The 11,268-nt window shown below is 42.6% G+C and overlaps 1 protein-coding gene across 1 annotated transcript; it reads left to right on the top strand.

The window, feature by feature from the left end:
• Positions 1 to 1,201: 1,201 nt before the first annotated feature.
• On the top strand, positions 1,202 to 10,848 carry LOC116619988 (glutamate receptor ionotropic, NMDA 1). Its single transcript, XM_048723622.1, has 8 exons — positions 1,202 to 2,118; positions 3,202 to 3,785; positions 4,101 to 4,335; positions 4,770 to 4,921; positions 6,199 to 6,476; positions 6,714 to 7,087; positions 9,245 to 9,408; positions 9,860 to 10,848. Exons 1-8 carry the CDS (start codon positions 1,726 to 1,728, stop codon positions 10,575 to 10,577), a joined length of 2,898 nt encoding a protein of 965 aa, XP_048579579.1. The 5' UTR covers positions 1,202 to 1,725; the 3' UTR covers positions 10,578 to 10,848.
• The last annotated feature ends 420 nt before the right edge of the window (positions 10,849 to 11,268 follow it).

Genomic DNA, 11,268 nt, shown 5'->3' with positions numbered 1-11,268 from the left:
GAGATCACTGCACTTTTTTTTTTTTTCGGTGTGTGTGTGTGTGTGTGGGGGGGGGGGGGGGGGGGGGGGAGGGGGGGGGGGTGGCTGGGGAGACCCCTGCCTCATGTTTTCACCCCCGCAACTGCTGATTGGCAAGCGCGCACAATCATTCTACAGTTGTCTGCCTTTCGAGCGTATGAGTGCTTATGAGTTTATAAGAGATTGTATAAAAATAGCTTGTATAAAATAGGGTTTGCGGGCTCACCAGCTAAAATCATCTACTCATTCTCGCCTTCAAATGGACATTATTTGCTGAAGGGGGGGGGGGGGGGTGCGCAGTCATAGGTATCATATTGGAAAAGTATGGTATTTGAAGATTCCTTAATAAGAAAATGTCCCACTTTTTGGGAGGAGGGAGGGTGCGCGAGCACCCTGTGTACGCGCTATGTGCCTGCTCATTCCAGCATTGAGGGCCAAGTTTTTATTCTCATCACTTTTGTCTATCTGTACTTTCTGCTTCAGGTGTTTTTAAACGAACCCCTTCCCTTCCTCCTATTCTCGAATTTGTAGTTTTTATTCTCATCACTTCTGTCTATCTGTACTTTCTGCTTCAGGTGTTTTTAAACGATTCCCTTCCCTTCATCCTATTCTCGAATTTGTAATAATCATCCACCACTTTCTGTTGAGATTTCAGCCCTTAGGCTAAGTTCAAACGTCATTCATGAGCCGTATTCAATGCGAATGAATCAAGTCGATTGTTTTATCTTCATTTCCATGCATTTGCATTGAATACGGCTCATGGACATTACGTTTGAGCTTAGCCATTTTCTGAAGCTTGAATTGTAATCTATTATTATGGCTCAAAAGCACCGACTATATTTATTTCGGTGGGGAATTTCCTTTTAGGCTGAAATTAAGTATCACAAAACCGTTTAAATATCTTAAATTACGTAAAGGAAACTTTTACCCTCATTTTAATTAGGACCAAACATTATTTTTCGAAAAGGTTGAATAAAATAGCACCATACCGAAACGAGCCGTTTGGTTTTTTTTCGTTTATTTATTTATTTTCTTTTGTATTTGATGACCTTTTCAGTCCGGTTGCTGTTTTCAATACCAGTAAACAGATAAACAAAACATCACCATAATCGCAAATGCAATGAATTATCATCAAATTGAAAATTCATCAGAGCCTACCTTTTTATTATGTTTCCCTTAGATTAGGTTTTGTATAACAAATAGTGAACAGTGATGTTAATGCCTTTTATGCAATTCTGCAAAATTTCATCACTTGGGAAATTTCATCTGACATTCGGGGCAGCTATTCGTTGTCGTTAGTTGGTGGAAATTAGTTATTGTTTTCCTTCCGGTGTCTTTGCACCTGGCTTTCTCCCTTTACTTCCTACAAATTACTGATCGCTGAACAACAAGACAATTACACTTGCTATACGAGCGTGGAGATGAAAGGTTGTGGACTGAAATACTCCTAAAATACTCGTGCATCATGTGAGAGACAAAAGGACAGAGCGGAATTCAATTGAAAAAACAGAACGAATCACAAGTTGAATACGAAATTCCTGGAGAGAAGTAGTTAACATGTTAAGTGCCATTGATGGCATTCATAACGGAGAAAACACCGCCAGTAGTTTGGATAGTTTTTGGAACGATGTAAAAGTGAAAAGGTCTTAGGATTGTCATGTCGCAATGAATGATAATCTTTTTTAGAAAGGGACAGATAAAGTGATCATGAGATACATTGTAACGTTAATTCTCTTATTGAGAATAGAGTTCAACAAAAGTACTTCACTGACTCTCAATGACAACCCGGGCAAACAGAAAACTACCATCGCTATCGTCTCAGCCAAACGAGAATCAGCAGCCATCGAGTCCGCCATTAATGAACTCAAAATGTCAAGACTGGTAAACATCACACAAATAAAACTATTCAAATGGGACAACTGGAATTCTGATCCAAAATCCTCGCTTGTGGACTTTTGTGAGGAAGTTCTTTCACAGAATATCAGTGCTATTTTGATTACAAAAATGAGTGATAAGTTTAGCTTTTTGCCCTGGATTTCTTCAAGACTTGGGATACCAGTTTCACTAGTACAAAATACACGCTCGTTCCCCGCCACTCTGGTAAGTTAAATATTAAAACAATAATTTTTCAGGGTCAAAAAGGATATTATAAAAATTATGATTGTAAAAAAAAAAGTAATGTATTGAATACTGATGACTAAACAATTATCTCATCGTGCTGTGGTAATAATTAACAAGGTTGTGCTAGAAAGCACGAAAAACAATTAATAGGCGCTAAATCTTTGGTACAATTTCCTATGTCTGCCAGTCGATTGGGTTTGTGCTATGAAAATACTTTTAAATCGCCTCAAAAGTGCTCCTTTTTAAACATACATACTATGCTAAAACCAACAGAACTAGTGATATATAGACCGTCGTTTATGTCTCTTCTTTTTTTCGTTGAAATATGTCTTCTTTTTATCAACATATTTCCTCAACATGTCTCTCATTTTTTTTAAATTTTTGACAAGCTTTATCAGCTTTTTCTTAATGATATACAAAAAAGTAAAGGTTACTTGATATCGGCGGGCATGTTTTATATTTGAGTGTGGTTCAGAAAACAAGGTCTTGCTGTGATTAGACAATTAACGAAAAGATACAGCAGCTTATCACTTGTCGTGCCACGGACTAATTGGCTGTCAACAGCAAGTTTACGGATAAGAAAGCAGAAGATTACTTATTTATAATATTATGGAAATATTTACAAAATGATTATTTCCTTAGAAAATTTTGTATATTCTTCTGAGTCAAATGTTAATAATTATAATGAATAATTTGTCATTTAAACTGATCTTCTTATAAGCTGCGGGGCAATTTATTTTCGCTTTGTTTGCGCGAAAACCGGCATTTATGTTCGCGTGCGAACTTTTGCGCAATCGGGTTCCAATCATCGGCTTAGCAGGGCCGTAGCAGGGGGTGAGGCACTGGGGGGCACGTGCCCCCCCCCCCCCCCCCCCCCAAATATTTTCAAAAATTATAAGGAAATGAGGAGTAGGAGCGTGGCCGGGCCCCCAAATATTTTCTTAATGTTTCTGTATTGTGCTGCCCCCCCCCCCCCCCCCCCCCCAATATTTCGAGGTCTGCTACGGAAAAGTTGACTTCCCGATGCCCCGATGTTCGTGACATGTATTTTTTTTCCCTCAGGAGTCCGAATATCACACAGTGCTCAGTATGGTACCAGAGGTGTCAGAGCAAAGCGACGCTCTCCGTGGACTTCTCGGCTTCTTCAAGTGGACGCATTTCACCATCATCACCACTAGACAGCACTTAGCCGGGGCGGAGACACTGCTGCGCAAGCTAACCATGCCAAAGCAACTACAGACGGTTAGCCTAGCGCGCGTGGACCCAGATAACAACACAGACCTTCTGAATAAACTTGGTGAGATCAAGCGATCAGAGACCGTGGTCATAGTATTGCACTGCTTCGCCGAAGAAGCTAAGCTCATCTTGCAGGCAGCGGTTTCCTTGGGAGTTTATAACATCGACCGAGTGTGGATTGGTACCGACCACGTGATGTGGGGTAAATCAGGGGTATTGGGCTTGCCCCCAGGCTTACTCGGTCTTCAACTACGGTCCCCATGCGAAGATCAGGAGCCTGGACCCCAGATGGGACGACTCGTATATGACTCAGTGATGGTCTATGCGCACACAATTAACAATGGGCTGTCACTCAAACCGTCATACGGTTGCTATGGTAACATCAGGTCATCATCTCATCAGGTCATGAGGTATGATTGTCCTCTCAACTCATCGTCGATTGTCCTCTTAACTCAAATCTGATGAGAACTTTGGTGACCTCCTAACCAAGCACACCCGGACTCTGGCCTTGCACAGCTCCCACCTCAACCTTTTTCAATGTTTGTAACGTCACTGTTTTATTTGTTACAGGAATGTTCCCTTTTCGCATTCGTTTTGTGTGGTAACGCAATTTAGATTTTGTTCAAACAATTATTCTTGACATGTCGTAACTGACATCACAAGCTTTATACCCAATCCTCATTGCTTTGTGTGTAACGCCAATGGAATATTATCACTTGTTTCAGGAATATTCTCGGTGTTAAAATCAACGAGGGTGAGACAGGTCGAATAAGATTTGACTTGAAGGGAAACCGAGTGGGAACTGAGTACGACATTATGAACCTACAGACATCTACAACGGGTAGACCAGCATGGAATAAGATTGGGTATTGGAGCGAGGGAAAAATCAGCTGTAACCGCAGTCCGATAGCATGGCCTGGAAGACGGACAAGCCCACCGCCCAATATTCTACATTCCAAGGTAAATAACATGACAGCAAAAGCGAATAACAGCCTAACATAGAAAAGAAATATCCAATCCTTCCCCTAGATAGGTAGACCTGATAACGAGGTACAAAGACATAAAAGTGGGGGAAACTCGGTTATGCAAACAGCGTTGTGCGGCATTACCTTACGCACCTGTTCTAGTTTTACTGAAGATACCTATGTCATTTTAAGTGTACGGGTGGAAAGGGAAGAGGCGGCTGAAGTCCGAGGTTGCGTCTTCCATCGAACATCCTTTACCTGTATTGAGAGATGTAAAAAAAAAAACTGGCCCGTAGTACCATCTAGTTTAGTGACAGTGCTTGTAAACTGCGTGGGGCAGTGGGTCTATATAATACTGAAAAGTAAAAGTCAGTCAACATGTGAATCCTTTAGAGACTTGTGGTGACATAGTCTATGTGCCTTTAACAGGTACTCCGCATTGCTACAGCCATCACCGAACCTTTTGCGTACTATAGCACGTTAGAAGACGAGGATCAAAGAGATGATCAAAATAAAGTGTGTGCCATCGGTTTTCCATGCAAAGTTTATCAGCCGGAAAATAATCAGACAGTCACTGTCAGGTAACAAAAAGTGTTCATAAGCATTATTATCATTGCCATTACATCCATAATAATCACTTTCTTCATTACAATCATCGTCATCATCATCATCATCATCATCATCATCAACAACAACATCACCCTCACTAACATTATAATACAATCATCATCATCGCCAGTCAACTGCTCTACCCCCTACACACCATCATCATGTGATCTCGAACAAAAAATGCAAATCGTGAATTTTTCATGAACTTGCTGGTATTTGCGAACGGTAAACGAACGCCTAAAACCGAGGCTCGCAATGCATTTATGAGTCCGTAGTGCCTAGCGGGCACGAAGAAAGGCGAAATAACTAAAGCGTCATGGTGACTATTTGCCGATAGTTATCGAGCCTGAGAAGTTGGTAAAACCACCGATATTCCATGCCATATTTATCATTTTTGTAAAACAGCTGCAGGCTGTTCGATACTTTCTGAGAACCTGTCTTGATTTAACAAGTCTGTAAATATTCCAAGCAAAAGCAAATGTAAACAAAGCAACTTTTAGCCGTAAATTTTCAATCAATTTATCCATTCTTCGGAAATATGAGAAAATCATGAAAAGAAAACCCGCTAATCGCTGATTATAGTATGTGAGTGTATTTATATTAATATCGTAAAAAACATCATCATCATCAACATCATCATCATCTCAACATCACCCACACCACCAATATCATCATTGCCCTACCCCTACACATTATCATAATCACCACCACCATCATCACCACTTCCTCCTCTGTCATCATCATCATAACATCATCAGAATCTCCAACATAATCGAAACCATCAATACACTGACCGCCTACCACCATCATAATCATCATCACCAGCACCATCACTATCACAGCTAATTTCATTCTCACCATCAACATCAATATCACACGTACCCATGCACTTAACACACTTACAATGAGGATTTACTGTTTTGACATCATCATTACTACCCCTTGCCTGAACATCATTTTCTACAGCGACAGCTACCATAAGCATGGACAACAACTACACTTGCTTAAACATAAATTGACATCTTTTCGTAGCCAACGTGTCATCAGCATCGTGTGTCTTAAATATTGGTTCATTGTTCTGGTTTATTGAAGGGGTCCTGGTGGGAAAAGACCACACCCTACCTGTCGCAAACCAGAAAAATAATAGCCACACATGACCTTCCTCCCTTTAAGGGGATATTTATTGCGATGCCTGAGCTCACTGGCCATATGATTTCCCAAACATGACAAAATTACTATTTCCAACCAGATGTTGCAAAGGTTATGCCATCGATCTACTGCGCATGCTCGAAAACGATGTTGGCTTCAAGGCGGAGCTCCATGTAGTTAAGGATGGACTCTACGGTGGCCAGGAACCGGGAACAGGCCAATGGAATGGCTTGATAGGTGAGCTGCTGCGGGGAGAGGCGGACGTGGCGATAGCAGACCTTACGATCACCGATGCCCGAAGTCGAGTGGTGGACTTTACTCATCCCTTCTTGCACGTAGGAATGGCTATACTGGTGGCTGTGTACAAGAATCGATCAGGTAAGGGAATTGATATATAGAAATGCTCCTTATATGCAAGTATTAAAAGTACTCATATATAGATATAGGTATATCATAACTTCGGAAACGGCATCTTCATACAATATTTAAACAATTTTTCAACAGCAATGAATAGAAGATTATCATTAGTTGTTCAATAATCATATACAGGACAGCACCACAAATCGACTACGCTATTATAAGAAGGTTCTAGGTTACGATCAGATTCTATTCTAGGCTGGCTGGTCCGTTTCTTAGAGCCCTTCTCGACAGAGCTGTGGATCGTTGCCGTGGCAGCTGTCAATATTGTGTTCGTCATCCTGTGGATCATAGACAAGCGGAGTCCTTACGGCCATTACCGGCGAGGCTCCAGCTACAAGGAGAGGAAAAAGTTCCATATGATTGCGAGCCTGTGGTTCACGTGGGGTACCATATTCCATATAGACGAGGTGGAGGCGAGGCCCATGAGTACCAGTAGCCGCACGGTTACACTTTTTTTCGCGTTTGGAATGCTAACCTTGACTAATACTTACACGGCAAGCTTGGCTGCAGTGCTGGTAACAGAGGCAGAGGTATCGCCCGTATCATCAGCAGGCTTACGCGACCCAAGGGTATGTATCATCAGCAGGCTTACACGACCCTAAGGTATGTATCACCAGCAGGCTTACAAGGCCATAAGGTATGTATCATCAACAGGCTTAACGACCATAAGGTATGTATCATCAACAGGCTTACACGACCCTAAGGTATGTATTATCAACAGGCTTACACGACCCTAAGGTATGTATCATCAACAAGCTTACACGACCAAAAGGTATGTATCACCAGCAGGGTTACACGACCAAAAGGTATGTATCATCAACAGGCTTACACGACCCTAAGGTATGTATTATCAACAGGCTTACACGACCTTAAGGTATGTATCATCAACAAGCTTACACGACCAAAAGGTATGTATCACCAGCAGGGTTACACGACCCTAAGGTATGTATCATCAACAGGCTTACACGACCTTAAGGTATGTATCATCAGCAGGCTTACACGACCCTAAGGTATGTATCACCAACAGGCTTACACGACCATAAGGTATGTATCACCAGCAGGCTTACACGACCATAAGGTATGTATCATCAACAGGCTTACACGACCCTAAGGTACGTATCACCAGCAGGCTTACACGACCTTAAGGTATGTATCATCAACAGGCTTACACGACCCTAAGGTACGTATCACCAGCAGGCTTACACGACCTTAAGGTATGTATCATCAGCAGGCTTACACGACCATAAGGTATGTATTATCAGCAGGCGTACACGACCCTAAGGTATGTATCATCAACAGGCTTACACGACCCTAAGGTACGTATCACCAGCAGGCTTACACGACCCTAAGGTATGTATCATCAACAAGCTTACACGACCTTAGGGTATGTATCACCAGCAGGCGTACACGACCTTAAGGTATGTATCATCAACAGGCTTACACGACCCTAAGGTACGTATCACCAGCAGGCTTACACGACCTTAAGGTATGTATCATCAGCAGGCTTACACGACCATAAGGTATGTATCATCAGCTCACTTACACGACCCTAAGGTATGTATCACCAGCAGGCGTACACGACCCTAAGGTATGTATCATCAACAGGCTTACACGACCCTAAGGTACGTATCACCAGCAGGCTTACACGACCCTAAGGTATGTATCATCAACAGGCTTACACGACCCTAAGGTATGTATCACCAGCAGGCTTACACGACCATAAGGTATGTATCATCAACAGGCGTACACGACCATAAGGTATGTATCATTAGCAGGCTTACACGACCCTAAGGTATGTATCACCAGCAGGCGTACACGACCCTAAGGTATGTATCACCAACAGGCGTACACGACCATAAGGTATGTATTATCAGCAGGCGTACACGACCCTAAGGTATGAATCACCAGCAGGCTTACACGACCCTAAGGTATGTATCACCAGCAGGCGTACACGACCCTAAGGTATGTATCATCAACAGGCTTACACGACCCTAAGGTATGTATTATCAACAGGCGTACACGACCCTAAGGTATGTATCACCAGCAGGCTTACACGACCATAAGGTATGTATTATCAGCAGGCGTACACGACCCTAAGGTATGAATCACCAGCAGGCTTACACAACCATAAGGTATGTATCATCAGCAGGCTTACACGACCCTGAGGTATGTAGTATCAGCAGGCTTACACGACCCTAAGGTATGTATTATCAACAGGCTTACACGACCCTGAGGTATGTATCATCAACAGGCTTACACGACCCTAAGGTATGTATCATCAACAGGCTTACACGACCATAAGGTATGTATCATCAACAGGCTTACACGACCCTAAGGTATGTATCATCAACAGGCTTAAACGACCCTAAGGTATGTATCATCAACATGCTTACACGACCCTAAGGTACGTATCATCAACAGGCTTACACAACCATAAGGTATGTATCATCAACAGACTTACAAGACCCTAAGGTATGTATCATCAACATGCTTACACGACCCTAAAGTAAGAATCACCAGGCTTATACGACCTTAACGTATGTATCATCAGGCTAACACGAGCCTAAGGTATGTATCATCAGCATTTCGATATGTTGTAATGTCGCCAGTGTGCACCGCACTTAAAGTTGCCATGCGTTTGTGCAATTTAAGAAGGTTGTGATCCTGTTTCAAGTTCTGTTCATATAAATGTATAGGCAAGGAAAGCGGTCTGTTTATCGTTCTAGCTGCAGAACCCCCAACCCGGTTTTAAAATGGCGACAGTACGCGATACGAGCATGGAAAAAGTGTTCAAGGGTAGCACCGACCCCACGTTTGCACGCATCTGGCGACAAATGAAACCGCACGCAGTCAACAGTTTTTCCGATGGAGTGCAGAAAGTTATCAATGGGTAAGAAAGCATCCATAAAAGGGTCAATCCTCAAGCGAGTTCTGGGAGATCTATTCCTGCTGTGAACGTCACTACGGAAATACGGTCAGCGGTGTTCGTCGCGAGAGAAATCAAAGCTTTTATAAATAGGAAAAACGTGCCCTTACTACTTTTGCAATTATTCTCTCTTTTTGAACAATAGTCCAGTCCACTGTAAAATGTGACCTCAATTAATCTGTCTAGCGGTCCTATTCGAATTCGAAACTGGACTATTTCAGATAAATGACATCACGAAAAGGAATTTTTATGGTATGACGCTGATAACATTGCAACTTTAATCTGATTTTAGTCTGATTTTAACATAACCTAAGATGACTATTCACTTATGCGTTGGTCTCAGGCAGTCCTGTATATTTTATTTCCTGGACACTATAGTTGCCATAGTTTTAATTTTATTTGTTTTATGTTCCAGTGAGCTGTCCGCGTTTATTGGCGATGAGCCAACGCTGATGTACGCCATGGCCCATAATCGCAAATGTAACCTAAGACTCGCGGGAAAATCATTCTTTCATTCGGGTTTCGGGATCGCGACCCGCAAGAACTCTTCCCTCACTAAAAAGTTCTCGGATGTGCTGATCCTGTACGAACAGTTCGACACTTCCCGCAAGATGGCTCTACGATGGCTGACAGGCTCCTGTAGCCAAAAGTCCGAGACTACGGCTTTTACCCGCATGAGTATCAAGGACCTGGGAGGTGCGTATGTTATCACGTCCATCGGGCTTGTCCTCTCGCTGCTCGTCCTCGCCTTCGAGTTCTACGTCGATAAGTACGGCTTCCCTTACTCGTACGTGTGGACAAACAAGCCACACCCAACATGGCCGTCATCCAGAGTGCTGCACAAACAAGCGAAAACGCTACGTCGTAACGCTACAAGTCACGCAACACGCCACATGTCCACTGCGCCGCTAGAACTGAGTTTTGGTCAGCGGAGAGGTACCATCGACGATGAGAGGGACGCGTTCCAGTCACGTGACTCTTACCCTCATGACATGAGCGAGCTCGGCTCTGAATATGAACAGGAGGGGATTGTGTGTTGCCATGGAAACAAGGGTTTTACTAACGACGTAGGTGATGACGTGGATTCGGGCTTAGGATCGTTAGCTCACAATATCGAGTCTTCCTCGCTGTAAACCGTCGAGCTAAATTGATTCAAGGGCAAACAATGCATTGGATAAGGCTATCTAGGCTATAGTTACACGCGGGTAATATTAGCAATTTAAGGCAGTTTTGTGTGGTACAAGCAAGGCAAGATAATGGAGCAATATCCCAGAAACGTCTTTGTAAAGAAGAAAAAGAGGAATTGTATAGAAAGGTATCATCAGTAATAGAGGACTCAAGATAAACAGACCCTTAATGGAGGCTAAAAAACTACTAAAGACAAAATAAAATAGGCAACAGCAAGGGTGCTTCATGCTTGGTTTAATTTTTTTATGGGCTTTTTATAAAATAATCCCTATTGCTAAAAAGGTTTGTGGCTGAATATGATACCACAACGTTGAAGTTTTATTGTATAATTTTTTTTTTATTTTATGAATAAGAGACGCGAACGTGCTTTTCACGATCAAGACCAGTACTTAGAAAGTTCCAAGAAAAGCCGTTATCTGGTTATCGTGCTTCTTGAAACCGGCCCGGAAACCAATCAGCGCGGGCCTTAGTCTAAGAGATCGACGGCTTCAAGTGATTTCTAGATATGAACACGACTTGCCTGTTTACTAAGCCTAGCTCGAAATGCTAACCCATCTGTGAAATTTAGTGCGGCACGGGAGAATGTTTGAAGTTAGTTGAAGTAAGTAGCCTGCTTATCGGCCTCTACCGCAATGC

Source organism: Nematostella vectensis, chromosome 2 (assembly GCF_932526225.1).
Source record: "Nematostella vectensis chromosome 2, jaNemVect1.1, whole genome shotgun sequence".
Lineage (NCBI taxonomy): Eukaryota > Metazoa > Cnidaria > Anthozoa > Actiniaria > Edwardsiidae > Nematostella > Nematostella vectensis.
Note: the sequence above shows the minus strand (reverse complement) of the source record. Positions and strands in the feature narration are given on the sequence as shown.

Coding starts and splice junctions, on each gene's coding strand:
- LOC116619988 (XM_048723622.1), top strand. CDS start 1,726: ATGAGATACATTGTAACGTTAATTCTCTTATTGAGAATAGAGTTCAAC. Junction 4,922..6,198: donor AATCAGACAGTCACTGTCAG/GTAACAAAAAGT, acceptor ATTTCCAACCAG/ATGTTGCAAAGGTTATGCCA. Junction 7,088..9,244: donor CAGGCTTACGCGACCCAAGG/GTATGTATCATC, acceptor TTATCGTTCTAG/CTGCAGAACCCCCAACCCGG.